Source organism: Anopheles ziemanni, chromosome 3, assembly GCF_943734765.1.
Source record: "Anopheles ziemanni chromosome 3, idAnoZiCoDA_A2_x.2, whole genome shotgun sequence".
Classification (NCBI taxonomy): Eukaryota; Metazoa; Arthropoda; class Insecta; order Diptera; family Culicidae; genus Anopheles; species Anopheles ziemanni.
Window position 1 is genome coordinate 2,340,285 of NC_080706.1, and position 13,946 is coordinate 2,354,230.

Below are 13,946 nucleotides of genomic sequence, written 5' to 3' on the forward strand. Positions count from 1 at the left end.
TGGTGTGACGATCCGGACGAGGTTGTCTGTTTACGTTTGGATTACCGACACTGTCGTCGCCTTGCTTTGCGTTCAGTTTTCCGACCATTTCCGCCGGCACTGAAGTCCATTGATTTCACCTTGAGTTCCCGCAAATAACCACAACAAAAAAAATGTACCTCAAGGCTAAACGCAACCTCAGGAATCCCTTCCGGAGTGGCCGGATTCCGGTTCAAGGCTTTCAAAACTACTTTAAGCGACATTAACCAGATTAGGAGCCTCGTAGTCGGGTGCTTTACTTGTTTTCCGGTGCACAATTAAGGCAACGGACCAACCCTGAATGCGCGACTTGCTTTTCATACATTGATCTCGCTATTCCATCGCACTTTACCTCCACGAGTACATTTTCCACCTATTTAGAGTACGAACATATCCGAGGCTATCAGGGAATCGAGAGCTTCAGTAGGTTTTTAATGAACATTGAAAATAAACCGCCGGGCAATCCACGATTACCGGCAAATTCTTTCCCATGGAGCCCACGACCATGGCGGCCTCGCGCAATAAAACGTTTCTTTATTTTGTAATAAAATTTTCCACTGTTCCCAGATGGAACCCGACACCGGCTGACCCATTTTCTAGTCATCCAGCGCCCCTCGCGATCGTTTCGCGGGCGTGTGTGTACCCGATGACCCCGGGTTTTGGTTTTTTCACCTAACTTCTGTGTGTTGATTTTGCCTCTGAGATTGCGACAAACGAAAAACTTGCGCCAAGCGACGAACCCTCCCGTTTTTACTCCGTTTTCGTAAGATTGTGCCTGTTTTCCGCGTCGCTTCAAATGCATTATGCTCGCCTTATGATGTGGTCGTACATTTGGCGTAGTTTCTTTTCTACACACCCTTTTCCTATCCCCTTCCGCACGACCTTCAACAATGGCGTTGTCCAAAAGGGAAGCCCAAACCGGGTGGGAAATGTAGGAGGATCTGAGAACTAGACTGAAACTCCCGGTGCGGAAAAGGGACGGTAGAAGGCGGGATAAGGTCTTCGGTGAGGACGGGAAAACACAAGAAGAAGCAGAACCGACGGACACACTGCCTGGTGCGAGTGATGATGAAGGATGAAGTCAATGAAAAAGCGGTGTCTGGATTCAATCCCTCCCCATCAACGGGCGTCATGACTTTCGTCTGCTTCCTCCATCCATCCCGATGGAATCCCCTTCCCTCTCCTTCTCCCTCGTTTCTACTGCCAACCACTAGTCATATTGGGCCTATTATCTTCGTGCTTTGAGCGACATAGATCGATGACGGAGCGATACTGGGCCGGCTTTTGAACGTGAAATTTAAGCTACGAATTCTTCATCCCCTGTCGGAATGGCCCCCCTTTTTCCACCGGTGACCTAGTGCTGGACTTGGTCTCTCCTCCCCCTCACTCCTCTGTCGAGTGGTGTTGTTTATGATCTCAACGCCGCTTAATTTCACCCAAATGAGTACCCTACAGCAGGCTCTTCAGCCCCCCGACAGCAACAATCGTAGCCTTTGGGGGGGTTGGTGGGCAGGGAAATCTTTCGGGCATCCAACTCTCACACCTACCCACGTACTCCTTGGTCACACACACACGAACGCTGCTGCTTTGTTTCACCGGCAGCTCAACGTTAGCCCATGGGCTGAAGCTTATCACACGGACTTGATCTATTTCCTTCGCTGACTTCCTCACTCTCTTTTCGTGAGCCACCTTCCCGTGTCGGTGTTTCTGGCGTCGCGTTTTTCCAAAGGGATCGCGAGGCGCGTCCCTTTACCCATCTCATCCACCCACGTGCAGGTTCGTCGCTTGTCCTACCGTCCGTTTTGGCGCAAGCTCGAGAAGGAACCACTCAGTCAGAAGGGATGATGGATGATGGTGGGGGTTTGGGGGAGGTGGCAAGTGGTGGCAATCCTCATTTCCATTTTCATGGTTTTAGATCATCGAAAGCACCCAACATAAAAACAACCCCCCAACCCCGTCTTGAGGGGGAGTAAGAGATGGAAAGGTAGGGGAAAGAAAGAGGTAGAGAGAGTGAGAACACCTATAGCGAAATGGAGTGCGAGTAGAGCCGAACGCTTGGGGAAGATGAAATTTACCTTGTCACGCCGTTGAGGTCGCATACGACGACTTCGAAGACGACGAAGACATTGAAGGGGAGGCTTTCCAGGGCGGGAAGTGGGACGAAACTGTGCATACTCACATTGAAAACTCGGACGGAAGCTTTCGTGAGGGAGCACACATGGAAAAAGGCGGCCACAAAGACGAACGCATGAAACGCACTTCTTCGTCGCCAAAAAGTGTTTCCTCCCAAGGGAAAGCCGGGGGAAGGCGGGTTTCAGGTCGCACGCGCACGTTATTTGAAACTAATTAAGATTCTTGCGAGTGAAAAGCAGCAACACACATACACACACATAAGAAAAAGGCCACAAAAACCTCACCTACGTGCGCCGGCGGGAGATAAACATGAAACAAACAACATAAAAAAATCTTCTCCCAAAGAACTCGGGGACACGAAACTCGAAACCACCCCGGCGATGGAGGGTTGTTAGGGGGAGGGACGTGCAAAATAACAACAAAAACGACCGAGCTAATCCTAAACCGCAGCAAGGAAGGATTGGTTCGAGGGTAAAAAAACTTGCCCAAAACAGATCAGACCCGAATTCCCTCACAACGGGAAACGCAAGCACGCAAAAGTGATGAAGCCGAAGGCCGGGCGGGAGCAATTCGCAAACTTGCCAGGCAAAATACTGGCGGGAAGCTAATACAGCAGAAAAAGGAACAAATCTGCAAACGACTTCGTCTACAACAATCTACACGGCGACAAATGGCGCGACACGCGTAACTGAAGCGAACGCCACGGATTGGCATTTGAACCAGAAAAGCCTTGACCAGCATGGGTCCCGGCGGGGTCAGAGGTGCGCTGGGCGGACAACCAGGGTGGAGTCAACCCTCCTCCCTCTCCACCGCACGGACACGGACGGAATGACATGCGAGGTGCGTCAAGGTTGGCTATCACGGTTCGAAAGAGGTGATATTTTGGTTTCATTTCGATTCATTTCGTGTTGAGCGATGATTTAAAATGTTGGTTCCTTTTTTTTCCTTTTTTCCCATTTGTATCATTTATTTGTTTGGTTGTGTTTTTCCTTCTGTTTTATACGATCATTTAATCCACATGCGAGTCTCGCACATTTTTCTCGCTCGACTGCCTGTTTTCAAGATTCGTTTTTAGTGTTTTCATCCGGTCCGCGCCTAGAAATATAAAAACACCTTGGCTTGGCTTGCGTTTAATTACCAATCGGAAGGAAACGTACCACCTTCGCCTTCGCTGTGCCATTTTATACAATGTACATATTTTCGTCCACCAACCTCTTCCGCCAGCACCGCCGGAGGCGCGTCCTTGTGACTTTATTACGCCCCGCCGTTCGGCCATGTGTTTGCGCACGAAAATTGTCCCCGAACCGTCTGTGAAAAATAGTGAAAGTCGGTTAAAAAGCCCAGGGTTGCACCAGCCGAACGAAGCAGGTATCGTTTTCCACGCCGGGGTGGAGGAAAATCGCTGGGGTGGCGTCCAGAGGAGCAGGATTCCTCGTGGAAACTAACAAACCGAAGACAGGAGAGAGAGAAAATGTAAGCAACCAACACATTTCGCATGCGGTCCCGTTAGGATCCGGCGCACATAGTTTGCATCATTCATTCGCCGTGGTGTGTTTTTCCTGTCCTCCTCGCGCATGAAAGCGAAAATATAATAGAACGCGCTTTGGCGCACGCTCGCGATCATCCTCGAACCGGTTCCGGAGAGGGTTCGGGCTGCAGAAAATGCGGCTTGACAAGAAAATCCGCTTTATCCACACACATTCATGCACACGCAAGCTGGCTAATGCTTACTACCTTTCTTCACCGATGCGCCCGAGGCGGAAAAACATCCGCGCAGCGATCGCGTCCAGTTTTGTAGCCCCGCGATGACTTTTGACCTCCTTTGACGAAGGAATGCGGTGGACGGGGTAGGGAGAAAGGATAGGGAAAACTGCCGCGCATAGGGATGCTGCTGCTGTTGCTTAACCCACTTCAAACCCTCTTTCGGGTTTGTCCAGCACGCACAATTCAAAACAAACGCCGATTGTGGCGCTTGGGAATGGTGATGATTGAGGTTGTGAGTTTATCATGGCTTAACAATAAATCTACAGATCCGGCAATAAACGGGAAAGAAAATATGGCCTTACTGGCGCGTATCCTGATATGGTCGAGCCGCGTCAATCGTCGCGAATTTGAAGGGCTTTGGGGAGAAAAGCCTAAGTCAGGTCTCCGGTTCGGTTTAAACAACTGCTGCCCATTCGTGGCGTCGTCCGCCGTCCTACTTTTTTCAAGTGAAACCAGGCGCCTTTGATGTTAAATCATATTTTTAATCAATCGTGACATTATTTTAAAAATCTTTATTGTGAAATGTTCAATAGTATTTTGCCATATTAAACCACCTTAAATCTGTTGGCATGCAAAATAAAAATGGCAAACCAAAGTATTTCCAGTAGGAAAGACTAATTCAAACATTCTGCGATTGAAAGTAAAGTACGTAATTATAAAGCATCTTAATGCTTTAAACATTCAAACTCACCTTGACGCGGGCACTTTGCATAAATGCTTCTTTAGACAACGCGTTCATCATGCGAGATCCTCATAACCATTTGCCCACCCACATTTACACTCACACACGCTCGGAAAACACGCACCGAAGGGCTTTTCGGTAATCATGCATTCCACTCCACGCTCGACGGCTGATGACACCCCCGGGCGCACCGAAAAGCGCTCCAATTTTCCACGAACACGGTTTCACTCCACTAAACTGGCGCCGGGAAAAACTGGCCCTCCCTCCCTGGTTCATTATTTGCCCACCAACATCATTATTATTCATACATTTGACCGAAACACTCCGAAAAGGCCCCTTAAGAGGGACGGAGGCTTATGCTGCCCAGTGCCGCTCCATTTAGCCAGCGATCGCCGATGAAATGTTCCGAAATGCCGAAACGAGAAACAATGTAAATTAACTAATTGAATTACATTCACCAGCACTTTTGTTGGTAGCTTTTATTATGTTGGTTTTAGGGTGAAGTTAGTAGTCACTTCTTAGTTGTCTTAATTGAATTGATTAGTTTAATTTAAATGGCCCATGCGAACGACTCAAAAATATTAACACACACGTTTCACAAATCACCAATCAATTCAACTTTGGTTATAAGTTTTCTTACTTGTCAAACAACTTGCGCTTGCAAACATTTGTTCCAAAAGGTTCCACTTAAACAAAAATCACACATTCACTTTGCGACTCTTTTGCAAATTTCTTAACTCCATTTCAACTCACAATTTCAACAAAAAGATCCCTTTTGGCTCCAGACACCAATTTCCCAAGGTGATAGACATCGCCGTCGGTCAAAGTGATGCCACCGATAACACACAATTCCGGTGACAATTATGCAGAGGGAGAAGGAACATTTTCTTATAATTGTCGTGAGAGTGAGTAAGCAATCACCATCCAAATTCAACTTCATCTTCTTGTGGATGAAAATGAGGAAAGCTTTCTCGCGCATTTTGCCTGTCTGCCATTTTATTTTAATATTTTTCGCAACAGGCGTGCGGAGAGAGAAGAGGTTGCCAAATTAAATTACATTCACGCGCAGTCGTAGCGTCAGAAAACACTTTATTTTTACATAAACATTCATGCAATTGACTCAGCGAGTGACGATTTTCTGGCTTTAACTGGTTTGTTAAACCTCTGCTTTAAAAGCTTCTCTCCTCAGAAAAGCGATTCTTTAAAGTTCCATTCCCAATCAAAGATGAGCACGGCTCGTAGGTTTTTGATAGGTTGGTGATTATATCGAGTGAGATTTTTGCGGATAATCGTTTCGACCAACATCTTCTTTTGCGAGGAACCGGATCTTCGAGGGGGCTTTAGGCCTTCCAACGTTAGTACCTCGAAGTAAAACGGTACGTTTGTTTAATTTGCGCCTTTTGGCAGCAAGAAGTTGTGCAGTTGATCGCTGTTTTATCACAACACACTTGCCGTTATCGTGCGATGCACTCATGCCGTTCCCGAACTACAAAATTCCCTGCTGTTTGGCGAACTTGCTGCCAACCTCAAAATCGTCCATTTCATCGACCGGTTCAACGCACTGGACGCCCGGCCGGTTTTTGGTTGGGGCAACCGAAAACCCGCCCGTGACAGTAATGACCAGTAAACATTACCTTTTTATTCCCGCCCGTCAAAATTAATCTCGGGATCAGCAGCGGCGAACGAAAACCCGGCCGATGAATCCGCCGAAAGTGGCCAGTCCGAAGCTCCGGATTGCAGTTCCGATCGGCGACCAGATGCGTTGTGGCGAGCCCAAAAGGCGCATTTCTGCTGCATCCACACGATCGAGTCATCAATGTGCGATCGTCAAACTCATTAAGCTGTGAGTGTGCGGAAAAACAAAAAAACCTCCCCAAACGAAATGGGGATGTCATTCAAAGCTTAACGAAGTGACAAGATCAGCGGACGTGTTGATGGTTTCGATTGGATGCACATTGCGCACATTGCTATGCACCAAGGGAGCATGCCAGGGAGGTACTGGTGAAGGGGGAGAGGGTGGTGGGGATGATCGAGCTGATCCCTCCAAAAAGTTCAACTAACCCATTCTGGTGGGTCGGCTCGGGACAACAACATTTTGCCATGATCGCATCGATTCTGGGGCATCGATAAAGAGAAGTAAGTGGTTAAATTAGTGGACAGTCGTTCTCGTGTGTGTGTTTTTATGTGTGTGTATGTAGTTCAAATTTAAATTTTTGTTTCTCATTTTTTGTTGCAAATGATCGTACCGTTGTTCGCAACAAAGTTGCTGCATTATTTTTAATTGAAGCTGTAATAATTGAACTGAAAGTTTTCATTATTATTTCTTATAATTGGTTCAATACCAATACCAAACCAATAGAAACGTCATAGAATCTTACAATAATTAATTGTTATAATTTTATGACTATCCTAGAATCAAAGACACATCTTTTACACAAAAATCGCAAAGGTAGCACTAAGTTACCATCATTGGTCGAACACATGCTGGTTTTTAGAAACGTAACACATCTAACACATGTCCTCATTGGTAATCTAACCAAAACCAAACCGGGAACAGTGGCTCTTGGCTTCCCTATATGGAATTCCCGTCGAAGACGAACATCAAGATGTCAGTTGACGAATTTAAAGATAGCCCAAGTGCCAACGCAGCGAAACGACCCAGCCGGGACCTGACCATACCGTTTATCATTTGAATGCCATTCGAGTGGACGTTAACCATCCTCCTGGGCTTTGCTTCGGTGCTACCGTAATTACTTGCCTTGTTTCACGTACGCAACGGCTACTCAAGATGGCCGTGCGGTCGGTACGTTTCAATGAAAGTAATCATTGTTTTACGATCAATAATTGCTCCTCACGTGTGCCCCTCCTTGAGATGCGGCGAGGAGAGATGATCGTCTCGAAGCCCGGCAGAAGTGAAAAAGGGAGGAAAAAGTTTACGTTTACAATCAAAATGTTAAATACTAATAAACAACAATAAACACCATCAAGAGGACGGCTAGATGACAACTAACAAATGATGTGTAAATTATCACCGTCTAAAACATTTATTACGCCAACTAACGACGAGTGTCCACCATGTGCCGATGTGCTTGAGTGCCGTTAGGTGTCTTTTTAGTTTTCTCTTCTTTTATTTTGCATCCCTTCTCGACAACGACGAAGACTGGTGTCGGTTAGAAACACTTTTCCTCTTCAGTTAGCCTACGTTAGGACGCAACCAAGCCGCCATCGAACAAATGGGTAATGTTTCATGGCAATACTAATCTCATCTCGTCTTTCTTTGGCAGCTTCTTCCATCCCACCCGCCCGCATAAAAATGTTAACGGATCCGAAAACGAGGTCCGCGCTCGGGCTGATGACCAGCGGAGAAAATGCCATCAAGTGGGAACTTATCGATCCACTCAATCCCATCGGCGGAGGTTGAGGTAGGGATGGAGGTGGCCATCACCCGTTAGATGATCGACTTTTGGCGGGATCGTTTGGAGTATCCCGGAGTAAGGCTGCACTTCATTATCCACTTCAGCTTGCATCAAGCAAACAACCCCCTGCAAGGATTCGATCAGGTAATCTCGTGGCTTAGGCTGAGGAAGCGATCTTTTGGATCATGCACGTCTGAAACGGTAACACAGTTAGGTCCAGTCTGGTGTTCGTACCTTACCCGATCTGGATAAATAGTTTCGTTTGCACAAATTGCACTTCTCCGTATATCCGTGGGTGTGGGTGTTGGACCCGTTATTTCCCAGGCTGACCTTCATGTTGAAGATGCCACCGAAGGAGCCCATGATGTTCCCAGGGACGTAAAATGGATGTGATCTACAGATGCTTCCTCTAAGAGCGATGATGTAGTGCAACAAGATATACGAAGCGATCGCTAGAACACAACCAGAAGGTTTCGACCTTCCATATTTTACATCTCGTTGAGGACACTTCGTTCGGCGTCTCCTTGAGCCTCGGAGTGTTATTGTTTTGTACCCAGTCGCATACAACTCTTGACCAACACTTCTCTCTAACCTTTAACAATCTCTTCATCGCTTCTCAGATTTGGGGACCTTCACGTACGGACGGGATGAACCAACGACTGCACTCTTAAGTCATTGGAATGACGCCCTAATGGCCAACGTACGACAGTCTTCCGCAGCCGGCAGCTTCCACGACCGCTGCAGACCCTCCTCCAGCACCGAACTCGGCCGATGGTCAGATCTACACCCTCACTGTGTTACACGAATCGCCGGAGCATGGAATTGTCTGGTCGAACGACACGAATGCACTCGAGTCGCCCGTTCCACTTGCGCCCGACATCAGCGACCCAAGTGCCACGTACGAATCGACGGTAGACTGCTTTAACTTCGATAGCACCAACTACGATCTGGCCGATTACTACGCCGCCAAGCCGCGAAGTACAAATACCCCATCTCCAGCAGCAGCAGCAACAGACCAACGTCTCGCTGATAGGATCCTCCCCGACGGGACATCTCCCTCAGCAGCAGCAACAGCAACATCAGCCTGCATCGGCCATCAGTCTACACGGTACGGTCGAAGGTCTCCTGAACGAGATACAACTGACGAGCTTTGGAGAACGGGGTCCTCTCGTCGGTTTGCAGACCGCAACACCGGGTCACAATTTGTACAACGAACCCTCGTCTTATCTGTACGACACCTTCACTGTACCCGAAGTCCTTAAGGACAGGCGCTCAATGTACGTGCATTAGATGACAATCCCAAATATAGTTGAAAAGAATTATATAAATACAATTTTCGGTCGATCACGACCACGATATCAATATTTTTTCCCTGTGTACGTTATTTTCATTGGAGCCATCGAAATTTACTTTATACTATTTGACAAAGATTGCCAAATGGTACGAATCGTTTATTTTCCATATTTACATCCATGCATTGTTTTTGTTCACAAATTCGAAGCATTAATAGTGTTACAACTTATAATTTAACGAAATAAAAACACACTCTCAAAAACTCGTCCTTTTCAAGCCTGAATAACGCGGATCCTCTTGCAAGCTTCATACAAATCATTGGACTCTGCTTGAGATAAGAAAAAAATAGTGGGTTTCAACACGCCAGGCATGCGAAGTATTAGGCAGCTGGTTCTCCTACGCTCTACGACTATTATTCTCTTCTGAGATTATCCAGGCGAGCCTGAAGATCTGCGTCGGCATCCGATACGGGTGATCCTGCACCGCCTCCACCGGTTCCGCCGGCCGCTCCAACGGCCGCTGCTTGAGGAGTTTTTGCTCCGGCTACCGACAACGAACCAGACGCCTAAGGAAAGGGAATAATAAAAAAGAAGGTTAAAATCCCGAACTAAAAAAGTTTCAAGCGAAGCCATCAACATGATAAGCACCTGAGGCAGCCCCGCCAGCTGATCGTTCAGCTGCAGGCCCAATTCGTCCAACACTTGCGACACAATGGCATCGGTTTCCTCCTCATCGCCTTCGTCCTCCATCGCATCATCCATGGCGTCGTTGATCATTTCTTCCTTCATGTCCATAATCTCCGACTGCTTTTCGAACTCGTGCAGGATCTTCTGTATCTGTGGCAGGTTCAGCTGGCGGTTCATGTTGGTCATCGCTTTCGTGACGCCCTTCATGGCTTCACCCATCGCGTTCTGTGATTTCAGTGTTTGAATTTTCAGCGAAACGGCCTGAATGTTGGCCTTCATCAGCATGAACTTCTTCACGTACCGACGCGTCCGGACGAGGTCTTTGGCCATGATTTTCACCGCGTCCATCTGGTTTTCCTTCGCCAGCTTCTTGATGTCGGCAATGATTTTCTTCTCCTGCTGTTCCATTTTCATCTTTTCCCGATCCAAATCTCGCATCGCTTTATTGAGCGCCCGCTGGTTCTTGCGCATCATCTCGTCCGGCGTCATTCGCTTTCCGAAAAGCCACTCCATGATTTATTCTTCTTGAATTCAACGAGAAAACTAGTGAAAAACACTACCAAACACTAATTCGCTGCGATGGTCCGTTCGTGGTGTTGTTTTTATAACTACTTTGTTGTGACTCGATGAGTCATACAAAAGGGATGCAATATCAGGTGACGTTCGTTTGACATTCAATGGTCGTGACGGCAAGCTGTCAAACGATAGCAAACCGGATCGTAAATAAACAAGCAGAATTGCGTTGTTTATTGCAAAATTGTTGGTTTTTTCCTCGTTTTTCGCAGATTTATGGCAGTGACAATGAAAAGATCCATCGCAGAAGTATCAATATCCATACCGGTAAGCATAAATAAATGAAGAATGAGCTCAGCATGTTAATGGAACGTCTCTTCTCCGATAGGATACTGGGACGATACTTCCCCAGATTCCAACTCACCGGCTTTACAAAAGGATTCGCCGAAATGCCTGTAATCCGAATGGAACACTTACGTCCATCCTGTCCTACGTGAACTTGCTAGAAGAAGCGTCGAGCAATGAGGCGCTGCAGATCTTGCTTAAAATTACCGACTCGATGCACTTCGACGAAAATGAGTTTCCGGAAGCGATCACCAAACTCGCCGAACACTTTCAGCGCGAACCGGAATCGGCCGTTCGGGTGAAGATTCTTTCGCTGTTCGCTGACCTGGCAACCGAAACCGGCATGGATGGTCAGCAGCTGATCGACGAGGTGATCAAGCTGCTGAAGACGGAAAAATCGGCCAAGGTGATTTCGCAGGGTTTGAACGTGCTGGAGAAAATCGGAAAATCGTTCACTCCTTCGGTGTCGTACATCAACAAGATGGTTTTCTTCGCCAAGGTGAAACTGTTCTCTGCCAGCCACAATGTCCAGCGACACGCGATCCTCTTGCTCGGGGTGTTTGTCCTCGTTTCCGACGCGGAAAAGGAAAGCCTGGAACTGATCGGAAAGTATACCGATTCTCCGGATGCTCGGGTTCGCGCACAGGCGTTCCGTTCGATGCTTACCCTCGGGCTGCGGGGTGTACACTTGCCGCCATCTCTCTATCCACGAGCGTGCGTTTCACTCACGGACGATTACGAGTGCGTTCGAAAGGAAGCATTAAATATGGTGTACGAGCTTGGAGTACGACATCCAGAGGAGTGAGTACAACAAGAGCTTTATCAGTAAGAACTTATCTTACTCCAGAGGTTTCGCTTTTGTTTCAGAATGATCAAAGTACAAGACTCTGAACAAGAGGTCCGGCTGATCGATGACGCATTCGGAAAGGTTTGCTCCGCAATCTGTGACCTCTCGATGAACATTCGCACCCAAGCGGCGGAACTGCTCGGTGGCATGACGATGGTAAGCGACGAGTTTCTCCACCAGACGCTGGACAAAAAGCTCATGAGCAACATGCGCAAGAAGCGGAGTCTACACGAACGCAGTGCGGCTCACTTTGCGAGCGGCGAATGGTCGAGCGGAAAAAAGTGGGCCGATGATGCCCCGAAGGAAGTCGTCAGTGCCGACTCGGTGTCGCTCATGGCGTCGGGTGCTTGCGGAGCGTTGGTGCAAGGTTTGGAGGACGAGTTTCTTGAGGTACGCACGGCTTCCGTTAACTCGATGTGTAAGCTCGCGCTGAGGAATCCTCTGTTTGCGGTAACGTCACTCGATTTTCTCGTCGATATGTTTAACGACGAAATCGAGGAAGTGCGCCTTCGAGCGATCTACAGCTTGACCGCCATTTCGAGGCATATTATTCTGCGCGAAGATCAGCTTGAGACGATGCTCAGCTCACTGGAGGACTACTCGGTGGAGGTCCGAGAGGGACTCCATCTGATGCTCGGCGCTTGCAAAGTGTCTACGAAGGCCTGTCTGACGCTCGTCGTTCAGAAGGTACTCGATGTCCTACTGAAGTACCCGGAAGATCGCCTTTCGACGTTTGGATGCATGCAGCGCGTTGGTCAGAAACACCCGGAGCTTTGTATGTCAATCACACCGCAACAACTGCAGGATCATCCATTCTTCGACAGTGCCGAACGTGATGTGGAAGATCCGGCGTACGTGTGTGTGCTGATCATGCTGTTCAATGCCGCCCAACACCTTCCCGCGATGCTGAGTCTCTTCCCAGAAACAACAATCAAACATTACGCATATCTGCGTGATACGATGCCAAACTTTGTCCCTCGGCTCGATATGGGAGGGGACGCGAAAGAACTCAACTTGACCGGCTCAACCGGATCGAGGCAGTTCCTCGAGACGCTGTTGAGTAACATACAGCGGGCGTATTCTGCACCTCAGGCACGACAGGCCCTTCTAAAAGCGGCCCAGGACGATCTCGATCGACTCGCCGAGATCGATCCCGCATTCTCTGGAACTGCTAACTTTACTTCGGTCTTTTTCGGAGCACAGTTGCAGATGGAACAACTTCAATTGGCCGCCACAGGGCTTTCGATAAAAGCCCCCATCAAGGAGTGTCTTTTGCAGCTGATCAAAAAGTGTCTCATGCTGCAAAACCTGTTCTCCAACCTGACCAACGACGATCAGCTGCTCGTGAAACAGATGTGCCTGCGAGCCAGTGCCCTCAATTTGGTGCTGATCGTGAAGGATCGCTCGCAGAGCGCCCTTGGACCGTGCCAGTTGCTCCTCCACATTGCGAGCGATACGAGTAGCTTTCTGCAGGAGAACACGAAACTCATTGCGGACACATTTACTACCGCCATTCTGATCAAGCTGGCCACCGTTGGCGATCCGAAGCCGGGTCGTGTGTACCGGGAAATCCTTCCCATCGTTCAAACGGCCGCACCTGTTGTTATTCCGCAGATTAATACTAATGTAAGTAACATGAAAGCACGCTTTTTCTTCTTCCATCACCGCCTACTTTTGCCTTCCATTTGCAGATCAAAATGTGCAAGGCACGCATTATTGAACCGACAGAATCGTCCTACAGCGCCGATAACGTGATCAAGGTAACGGCAGGGCTGATTGCGGCCGTACCCTTCGTGGCGGAGTTGGAGAACCTTCAGCAAAGCCAGCGGCAAGATCTGCGCCTCAAAATCAAGTATCCGGATCAGAACGTGCACATCATCGTGCCGCGTAAGCGTGACCTCAAGAAGGTTATGACGGAGGAGGGTGAAAGTGAATCGCAGTGGCGTCTCCGGACGAAGGTTTTGCTTTCGCACGGCGTATGGACGGAAGCCTCGACCGTCGAGATAACGATCTGCCTCGCGGTGAAACCAAACAACGAGCTGGAGCTTTGTAAACCGGTGAAGGTGCACTTTGCTCCCAAGCCGGTCAAGAGGGGATTGTAAGTGTGTAACGTTAAAACATTGTACCTAAAATAAAACTTCTTCTAAATATTGTAGATCTTTTAATAATATAGTTTTATTTCCACCGACGTGAACGTCGGTTCCTTCTTTTTCAACGCTGTTATTTTATTTTTTGCTAGTAACACGATC

The 13,946-nt window shown here is 48.1% G+C and overlaps 2 protein-coding genes and 1 pseudogene across 2 annotated transcripts; 2 read left to right on the forward strand and 1 right to left on the reverse strand.

Moving 5' to 3' along the window:
• Window positions 1-7,910: 7,910 nt before the first annotated feature.
• Window positions 7,911-9,303, forward strand: LOC131289172 (uncharacterized; annotated as a pseudogene).
• Window positions 9,304-9,424: 121 nt separating this feature from the next.
• Window positions 9,425-10,587, reverse strand: LOC131286922 (charged multivesicular body protein 2a). The gene is made up of 2 exons (XM_058315933.1): window positions 9,954-10,587; window positions 9,425-9,871 (listed from the first exon to the last, which is right to left on the reverse strand). The coding sequence occupies exons 1-2, from the start codon at window positions 10,503-10,505 to the stop codon at window positions 9,719-9,721; spliced, it is 705 nt and encodes a 234-aa protein (XP_058171916.1). The 5' UTR covers window positions 10,506-10,587; the 3' UTR covers window positions 9,425-9,718.
• Window positions 10,588-10,781: 194 nt separating this feature from the next.
• Window positions 10,782-13,856, forward strand: LOC131289300 (integrator complex subunit 4). The gene is made up of 4 exons (XM_058318527.1): window positions 10,782-10,832; window positions 10,894-11,651; window positions 11,718-13,323; window positions 13,389-13,856. Exons 1-4 carry the CDS (start codon window positions 10,782-10,784, stop codon window positions 13,797-13,799), a joined length of 2,826 nt encoding a protein of 941 aa, XP_058174510.1. The 3' UTR covers window positions 13,800-13,856.
• The last annotated feature ends 90 nt before the right edge of the window (window positions 13,857-13,946 follow it).

What these genes read in the sequence shown, in the direction of transcription:
- LOC131289300 (XM_058318527.1), top strand. Translation starts at nt 10,782, where the DNA reads ATGGCAGTGACAATGAAAAGATCCATCGCAGAAGTATCAATATCCATA. An exon ending in GGAGTACGACATCCAGAGGA is followed by an intron (nt 11,652 to 11,717) that starts GTGAGTACAACA and finishes CTTTTGTTTCAG; the next exon opens with AATGATCAAAGTACAAGACT. An exon ending in TTCCGCAGATTAATACTAAT is followed by an intron (nt 13,324 to 13,388) that starts GTAAGTAACATG and finishes TTCCATTTGCAG; the next exon opens with ATCAAAATGTGCAAGGCACG.
- LOC131286922 (XM_058315933.1), bottom strand. Translation starts at nt 10,505, where the DNA reads ATGGAGTGGCTTTTCGGAAAGCGAATGACGCCGGACGAGATGATGCGC. An exon ending in AGCTGGCGGGGCTGCCTCAG is followed by an intron (nt 9,872 to 9,953) that starts GTGCTTATCATG and finishes CCCTTTCCTTAG; the next exon opens with GCGTCTGGTTCGTTGTCGGT.